General features: G+C 38.7%; 1 protein-coding gene across 4 annotated transcripts in view; it reads left to right on the top strand.

The window, feature by feature from the left end:
• The first annotated feature begins 793 nt into the window (after positions 1-793).
• Positions 794-9,647, top strand: part of EML5 (EMAP like 5) — a 93,673-nt gene continuing 84,819 nt past the window's right edge. For all 4 annotated transcript variants that reach the window (XM_063290209.1, XM_063290205.1, XM_063290206.1 and 1 more), the window contains exons 1-2: positions 794-1,315; positions 8,473-8,632. In XM_063290209.1, the coding sequence (XP_063146279.1) occupies positions 972-1,315; positions 8,473-8,632 (504 nt within the window). In that variant the 5' untranslated portion in view covers positions 794-971. The remainder of the gene's footprint in view (positions 1,316-8,472; positions 8,633-9,647) is intronic.

Here is a 9,647-nt window from a genome sequence, read left to right as displayed (position 1 = left end):
AACAAGGCTGCGGCTGCACTTAAGTGCTGCGTTTTAAAATGCACTTAGCTAGAAAACTTTAAGATACACATAGCTACTGGCTATGCTGTTTTACAGCTTGAATGTTTATCCATACCAAGGATGAAACTTCGCAGCTTTTCAAAATCAAATGGCATCTCAGGACAACGAAATCTGCGTTTATAGACATTTTACTATGGGAAAAAGAGTGATTCTGCTAGTTCTGAAACAGCAGTTTGGTTCCTTACTCGGAAGGGTGTTTTGTTGTTGTTTCTAATTTACATTCTTAGGAAAACCTTTGCTCTAAAACCGCGTTCTTCCTACTCCCATTTGCACAGCAGCTGACTCTCGCAGCCAGCCTCGCCTCTCTCTTTTCCGCTTGTTTTCTCTTCGTGTGGCTCGTAGAAGACGCGAGGACGGACCAGGACTGCCCGGGGAAAACCTGGCTTTGAAGGGCTGGCTGCTCAAAATTTAAAAAGAAATGAAAACCGGCCAGCCGAAATCGCCTCAAAGAAAGGGACGAGACCCACGCCCCCCCCCCCGCGCCGCCTGCCGACGTACAGGCAGCCTTTGGGAGAAAGAGAAGGGGAGCGCGGGCCGGCGCCAAGGTGAAGGGACTGCGCAGCCGCAGTGAGGAGAGAGGGGAAGGATTGACGTTGCGGGCGAAGCGCTCGCGGGGTTCGGGAGGACGGAGACGCAGCGAAGTGGCCGCGCGCACCACCGCGGCGGGGACGGTCGGGGATTTCGCCTGTTTCGCCCTGCAGTTTGTGTCTCTGTCGCGCCGGGGCGGCTGTCGGGCCCAGCAGGTGGATAATACAGCACTCGGACAGTGGGGGCCGTTCTGCCGCCGTGCAGCCATGTCTAGCGGCGACAACAGCAGAGGCACTGCCGGGAGGATCGGGGCTCAGCGCGGCGCGCGACGCTTTCAGTGAGGCGGACGGATTGGCGGCGGCGGCGGCGGCGGCGGCGGCTGCATGAGACGATTCCATGTTGGCGGCTCAGGATTAAGCGGAAGGAGACCCCGATCCTGGCGCAGAGGGCCGACTGAAATCCCCCGCCCTCCCTCCATCCCTTGGGGCACCGGCGGAAAGGATCCGACCTCCAGCGGGGAACGGAGAGGCATGGCTGACCGAAGTCCCCCGAATTGCCACTTGAGGCTGGAGTGGGTTTATGGCTACCGAGGTCACCAATGCCGCAACAACCTTTACTACACGGCCGCCAAAGAGATCGTTTATTTTGTGGCGGGGGTTGGCGTGGTCTATAGCCCCCGGGAGCACCGGCAGAAATTCTACCTGGGGCACCAAGACGACATCATCAGGTAGGATGCCCCTTCTGCTCCCCAGCCTCCTCCCTTGTTTCTTTTCCAAGCCTTACTTAAGAGCCGCCCTTCAGGAATTATCACAGGACAACGGCGGGCGCCCTCGGTAGGGCACTGAGCGCCCGTTGGATTTCATTCCCTGCAAGCGTTGCTGTAGCTGGGATTCTTCGAGGCTCCCTCTCTTCTTTTATGGGACTTCTATTTATCTGTTTATTTGCTGTCATAATTCCAAACATTAACATTTAGTATCTGTTGGTTGCAGTTCCTTTCTTTTTCTCAGATCCACTGAAATAATCTGGTGGAAAAGTCTTCAGTTTATTTATAATTAAACTGTTAGCAAATGTGATCTCCTTTTCTTGAGAATAAGATAGAGGTTTGAATTCACTTATTTTTGGCTGGTTTAATGTATACATCTAGAATTCACAGAATGTATACTGCATCACTGATTTCGATTCATATTCCACCCTTTTTTAGCCTTTTCCCACTTTGAGTTGAACTGCTTGTCCGTCCATCCTTGAATTAGGAGACAACTACAGTAGCCTTGCATGAAATCCACAGTCTCCTTTGCCAAATGCTATTCTGCCTCTATTGCCTCTGTTCCCAGTCAGTAACAATAATTGACTTTCCTCCAAGGTACAGCCCAACAGATTTTACACACCATGAGTCTGCCCTTGGATGGTAACAGAATAAGTACTACTTTAACGTTGGTACGGCTGAGAATGACTTAAACCCATCTCATTTGGCTTGGGACAAGATAAGGGTTATGTCATGTGGACATGGCAGAAAAAAAAAGATGACGGTGTGTTGGTGCCATGGCCAGGGGCAAGTGGGGAAAGGTCTTCAATTTCTCTTTTTTTAAAAAAAAACACCTATCATCAGTGATCTGTATGTTGCAATTGTTAAGATCAACCGAGGGTGCTCTTCGAATGTACCAACATGTTTTCTTGCTTCTTGAATATTGTCAGAGGCAGCTGGAGGTGCTGCTTGTTTTCCTTCCACTGCCTTATGAAATTGTCTCCAATTGAGCGGTTTCAGCAGTGTAAGTTTTGAAGCATTGTAATCCTTATGAGTACCTGACTGGGATACAGTGTTTACCCTGGCCTGAACATGTGTATTTTTCCATACCTACCAAGTATGCTGTTTCAGTTCAAATAATAACTGTCTAATTTTATTCCCTTTCATCGATCAATAAACAAATGTGACACACTTGTACCACAGAAAAATATTTTTTTCTCTGTCCTGGGCAATGAATTTTCATGATTCCTCACATTAATTCAAATCAGTAAACTTGCAGAAGTTTACTGTTAATGCATTATATAACTGTGACCCATTTCTTCAAGCTTTTGAATATTGTCTTATGCCATTAGGGCTGTATTATATGAATGTATAGAATTATATGAATGAATAGAACACTCTTATATAGCTAATATTGGCAGTCATAGCATAATATTGGCAAAGTCTTGGAAAATAATATTAAAAACATTGGTTTTGGAATCTGTTTTCACTTAGGATTTAATGAAAGTGTGGATTACATTTGAATATATGCATACAACTTCCCAAGTAGAAGTCAAACATTACTTCTTACTGGATTCTAAATTTTTGATGGTCTTACATTTTCCGTTTAAGCTTCCAGTATCCTGACAAGTGCTTTATTAAAGCTCACAATAAATGCTTTACAACTTTTCATAAACTTTCTGAGAACTATCAGTAAGAATAGAGAAAATTTTAAAGGTGTTAATTCTGAGCTTTGATTTCAAATAAATATTTCATTTTTATTGGGTTCACTCATATTTTAGTTCCTATTTACATATAAATAAAAAGTATATTCACTGGAGTATACCATTAACTGAAGCATCAGTGTCAAAATAGATATTATTGCTGTATTTTCAAGAAAAATGTTTGTTCTCTATAGTATCATTATATACTATACATTTATTGCTATTAGTATAACTGTAGTATTGTGTTCCATACTAAGCACATATCATGGAATTAGTGGCTCATATATTCCAACATTAATATGTATTTCCTTGAACTTCTACTCTGTTTTTTAATCTGATTCTTCTCCCTTGTGCACAAATCAGTAAGTGCAGATTGTGGGACTCCATGATTTTCTATAGAGTAAGAACATACTCCAGCAGCTAGGGAATGTTAAATTTATTTAAAAACAAACACTCCTTTCTATCTCATAAGGCTGTACAGATAAATTTGTCATCAACATGTCTAGTGAAACCTTATAAGCCAGGGAAGGACTCAGTAGGATGTTCAATGATGGGATTTGTGTATCCTCCATAGCTTCACGACCTGAAGGAAACTGAAGGAAGCATATCTTTACAAACGTGTTCTGTTCACTAGCTGAGATTTCAGCCTCGTTGCACTTGCACGGCCAAGGCACTCACCAATTTTGCTGCAGGAACAGAAGCGAAGTCCGTGGACAGCAGAGGAGCTGTCCAGCACAAAGTGATACTATCTAGAGTAAACTGAGAGCAAGTCAGAGTTCTGATCAACATGGGAGCTGTCCAGCCTTTTTTTTAGGTACTAGGTGGAGAGGTAGGTGAGAAGAATTGTAACAGTTATAACTTATCGCTAGATTCAGAAAGTTTCATGGCCAGGCCTTCTCTGCAGAGGTTCTCCAGATCTGCTTTCCTTAGCAAGTGGCAATAGCAGCGTGCATAGCTAACCAAAACTCTTAAATGTGTAGAGGAGCTTAGAGAAGGCAGTTTATATTCAATAAGAAAGAATATTTAGAATGAAAATCCTAAGGCCTATCTTATATCACTATTACAGCAATTTCAGGGTGGAAACATGCTGAAAACAGAAAGAAGTAGGCCACTAGATTATTTGGTATCATTACAATAGACCTCTACATTATTCTAATACCACTGTATTACATTACTGTACTTTATTTTTGTGTAGTTATAAAACATTGTAACTTGTCAGGGATTAGGTTTTTAAAAAATCAAAGCTCATTATCTTTAACCCAGTATACATTGTTTTTTCCTGATATTTATGATAGAAAAGGAATAAATGATGAATGGATAATGATTCATAGTCATTCAGAATGTAGTTGAAACATGCTAGGTTCTAGTAGAAACATGTCCTGTAACTTCTGGCTCTCTGGAAATCTTTGTGAGTTGGCATGTGAAAATGAAGAATACATGGAGCTTTGAGATAACTAGCTTAAACCATCAATACCATTCTGTAGTATCTGTTTTTGTCTGTATCTGATTTCCTGCATTTTTCTTTGTAAAGTTTTCTCAGTTTATTTGCTCAACTGCAGTAAAGCATTTGTATACAGATGCTTCACTCTTCATATGGGGCTGTAGGAAGCTACTTTATACAGAATAAGGCCACTGCTTTATTAGGTCACCATAGTCAACGCTGTGTGGCATTTGCTGTTCAAGATTTCACTCCAAGTTCCCTCCCAGCCCTGTTTGGAGATGCTGAGATTGAACCAGATCTCTTTGTATGTACTCTACTGTGAAACTGCCGCTGAAAACAGAGCACCCTATTTCTTGTTGAAAATGTGATTGTTTTATTTTGTATCAAATTATTTTATTTTAAAATATTTACAATGAATTAAAATAAAAAAAGCTTTAAAAACATTTAATATGTGTAGAGCTACCATGCCAAATCAACAGGTTGAGGAGCTGAAGTTGACAGAAAATAGTAGTCTAACCTTTATATTTTACGTGTAGCTAAATTAATGGGGTAATTAAGCTACAGCAAATTATTCAGCTTATTTTGAAAATCAACCATATTTTTGCTGCTAAACAATCAATGAGCTTCAGACACAGTGACACGTAGAATAAATACACTGAGGTCAATACAACATATTTTACAGATTGATATTTGTTAAATGAAACAGACTACTGCATCTTCCTAAATTAGCAGCAATAATACATTTTTACAGATGGTACAATATGGATGTATAACATTCATAAAATTCATAAAATGAAATAAGAAAGCTGGCTTCAACTGTTCAGACCATTGGTTTTTGAAAGGCATTGAAAAATATCATTTCCCAAAAATATCTCCAAAACCTAGTGGTGCTCAGAGAAACATTCATATCTAACAGTAACATAAAACCACAGCAGTTTGGGGACATGGGGTGGGGGAGGAGAGGGAGGAAAACATGGAGAAGCTTGTTTGATTTATCTATAATGTGGGACTGTTTCCAATACCACTTCATTTAGATGGTCAGCTGGCAAATTGAGAGTCCTCTTTTAGTATGTGAGAGCAGGCTATGGCTTGCCTTTTCTGGATATAGTGGGGAAGCCTTTGAGTGACTCCCTTTCTCTGAAGAGAGGATGAATTTTTTTAAAGTAGACTGTTCCTCTCTGTGTCAGGAAAATGGACTGTTCCAGCTCTCCAGTGGGATCAGCAGGTCAAATTGGCTTCTCATATTGGCATTGCTGCTGCATTCTCAACAAGTTGAAGCTTCAGGGTAGTCTTCAAGGGCAGCCCCATCTAATTGTGGGATGGGAACCTTAACTGGGGAGGCCATGTTACTTTTTTCAGCATATCTTTCATTACTTGATCAGCTACATTTAAGGCTGTTCTCTAGACTTCGAAACCAAGATGCATAAAATCTGTTCTAGGAAATAGAAAGTTCTTGAGAACATTCTTCTTTTGCCAGGGGTCAGCAGTGACATGTCGGTCTTTCAGCATCTGCTATGATAAATTTGGATGGGACTTCCAGATATCTGGCAGATCTATAACCATATTGTTACCAGTGTTATTATGAACTGAACATACCTGTTTGGTTCTTATATACATATGCTATGCAGTACTTTAAAGTGAAAAAACATATTTAGAGCACACGTGGCAGCAATTTCTTCAAATGTGCCTATTCCTATGGTGAATGAGTGAAGCTTTTAGCTCTGAAAGTAAATAATAAAAGTTGTAAATCCAAATTTGTTTCTATATGTCCTGAGTCTCTCGATAATTAAGAATAACAAGCGACTTCCGGTGGGGACGTGGCTGACTGAACAGCTGTGCCTGCGAGCTCCATGGGCAGATCTGACGTGGCTTTTTTATGGGCTCAGGCAGACTTTTCCTGAAGCCCCAGAGCATTTTCATGGACAGAAAATGCTCGGAATCATCCCATTTGTACTCCAGAACAGCGCCTCACAGCCAGAGGATCATGAACAGCGTTAGTGTGAATCTGGTAAGAGATGCCGGGAGGCAGGGACATCACCATTTCCAAACCACACTGTAGCCTTAAAGGGACACTAAGTTGAGCCACCCCATTTCTAAATCACCCAACTTATATTTTTAAGTTTATGTACCCCAAGAGAGGCTTTCTATAGCAAGGAGAAGAGATCTGTCTTGGTGCTTATTGTTATTTTTTTGGATTAATTTTTAAAAATCTTTTAAAGTTTTGGCTTGTTTCCCCATTTAAATATTAAGGAGGACTGAGAATAAATAAGTGCATCCCTGGTATTATTTTTGTATTGAATTTGAAGAATTTGATTTTTCCCTCCACGTTGAATCTGCTGTTTTGAATCATCAGCTTTCTGTTGCTACTTTCTCTGGGAAGTTGCCCCTTATCACTTTTATTTTTGCAAACATTGCCGGAAATCTTCTATAAACTCTTTCTTTTGCTAGGGGGTGCCATAACCTACTGCCTGTAACATGGAGGATTTTAAACAGACATTCTCAGAGCTTCATTGTGAGATCAAACAGATTTTCTCTGATTCCTGTCAAACTATTATGCAAGATATTCGGGACATTGTAGAAAATATCAGCTTTAAAATGTTTATCAGGTTGAGAAGGTTGTGGAAAAACTTGATTCTAGTGAAGATGGAGATGTTTCTACCAACAGCGAAATTGAAGCTTTTGTTGTGCCAGATGACCAGATTCTGGTCCTGAAGGAGTTAAAGACCAAACTGCAAATCACAAATGGAATTGTTTTTCTGGTGGAATGTTATGGGAAAGAAGAGATTTTGCTCCGTGGGAGATTTTTTGCTCAGAAGTCTGAGTTTCTAAGGGGGCAGTTGGGCTGTTTGACTTTTTTAATGAAAAATGCCTTGTGTGTATTATGGAAATATGTAAATACTCTGGTATATTTTGAAATGGGGGTAAAGATTTAAGAATTTTCTTCTGGACTGCTTTTAAGGCTTGTATGATTCTATTCTTTAACTATTTGGATTAAGATTAATTGGATTGCTTTTAAGGTTTTGTTTTTATTTCTTAATGATTTGTGAAGATTTGTAAGGTATAATAATAATTGTTTGGTTTTAGGGTTAATAGGGTTAAGATTGTTATAGTATTATTAATTATAAAAGTAGACTGTATATACCCATACACATACACACACACACACAGAGTGTGTGTGTGTGTGTGTATGTGTGTGTGTGGTGTGTATATATATATATATATATATAAGTTTGATTTCTATTATAGTAGACAGAAATGTATAGAATAGTGGTAGGAAGGAAATAATTAAGTAAATGTTGTATTTGGGGGAGGAAGTTGATTAGGAGGTTTATAGAGGTTTATTTATAGAAATAATGTGATTTTGGTTTGATATAGAGTAAGGGTTTGATTATGGAAATTGCTGTATATTCTTGCTGTTAAAGAAGTGTCAGACGTTAACTCTTTGTGTAATCTTTAAAATTCCTTTTTTCTGGTGTTTCACACGTTTTAATCTTTTTTCTTTTTCTTTTTGTAGTTTTTTTTCTTTTTTGTTGTTTTTTATCTTTGCTTTAAACTTAATAAAATTCTTAAAAAAAAAGAATAACAAGTGGTAGCACTGAAGATGTTACAAAACCTTATTATAGCACCTCCTGTGACATGTATAGGAACCTTAGTGTTAATAAATCCCTGCATCCTTGAAGTGGGTTATTTGTTCTCCTTGGATTATATGGATTATGGAAGATATTGGCAGGATCTAGTTTCCAAGTAATGGCTTTCTTTCTTCCACGCTTCTGTCCTGTGCCAATTTACCATTTGAAAAGTATTCTTAAAAGTAATATCTTTGAGGCAGTTCTGTTCAACTACAAAAGTTGCTCATAGCAAAGTTCATAGCAGCATGTTACATTGAAGGTTCAAAGTACTAATAATTTCAGGTATGTTTAAGACCTGCAGTGAAATTCAGACTACAGATGGCCTGTTTCAAAAGTTATTAACTTCGTCTATGCTTCTTTTTTTCCAAGCCTTGCTTTACATCCTGAACGAGTATTAGTAGCAACAGGTCAAGTTGGGAAGGAACCATATATCTGTGTTTGGGACACCTACACCGTGCAGACTGTATCAGTAATGAAAGATGCTCATACACATGGTATAGCTTGCTTGGCATTTGATGTAGACGGTCAGGTATGTATATTATTAAATATTCTGTTTAACTTCTGCATAATTTGCTGTAAATTCTACTGTATAGACTAGCTTTGGATAATACATTAAATAAATATGTAGAACTATTGGTAAACATGCTGAGAAAATTAATAGACCTGAAAGCCAGCTGGGTTTCTTTGGGCCAGTCCCTCTCTCTCAGCCCAACTCATCTCACAGGGTTGTTGTTGTGGGGAAAAGAGGAGGAGGAAGGAGTATTAGGTATGTTCCTCACCTTGAGTTATTTATAAAAATAATAAAGGTGGGATAAAAAATCTAAAAAAAATATTAAGGTACATTTACATCATTAAAATTGGTCTATCATTCTAATAATTGGATAGCATTATGTAGCACATTACTGTGTAAATGTAACTTTTGTATAAGGGTGAAAATGAATTCAGTTTCATAGTTCTATAGAAAAATCTAAGCTCCTAAAGTTGTCTGGAGGCTTCTGAAGGAAGACAGATCATGACAATCTCTAGTCAATGCAATCTAACTGTAAAAGAAACATACTTTTAAGACTGCAAATCCTGCACTCACTCATTCATATGTACGTGGTACCTTGTTTCACAGGATGTCCTTATTAATAAATCAAACCAAACTCTCACTTCTCCTTCCCAAAAGCCAAATACACATATTTTTGTTTGTATACCATACATAGTTATTTGTGGTCCATAACAGATTTAAGAAAATAACATTAGATTTGAAATACTGTATACTCTCCTGTTCAGCCATCTGGATTCAATTTAGGCAAGCATCATGATTCTCCACTAATATAGTCTATACTGGAGTTTCAAAATGTTACTTTTAAAATGTTATTTAAAATGTTTATTTTAAATAAATTTAAATAAATGTTTATTTTAAATAAATTGTTGAAACATACATAGTGTTTTCCATATGTGCTGTGGAAAATTTTCATTCATCTACCATTTCTGTCACTCTCACATGGCAGTAGATATGAGGACAACTACCAGTTATTTCCTATATAAATATATTAAAT

The sequence above is a fragment of the Candoia aspera genome, chromosome 1, assembly GCF_035149785.1.
Source record: "Candoia aspera isolate rCanAsp1 chromosome 1, rCanAsp1.hap2, whole genome shotgun sequence".
NCBI lineage: Eukaryota > Metazoa > Chordata > Lepidosauria > Squamata > Boidae > Candoia > Candoia aspera.
The sequence above is the reverse complement of the archived record's forward strand: the minus strand, read 5'-3'. Positions and strand labels throughout refer to the sequence as shown.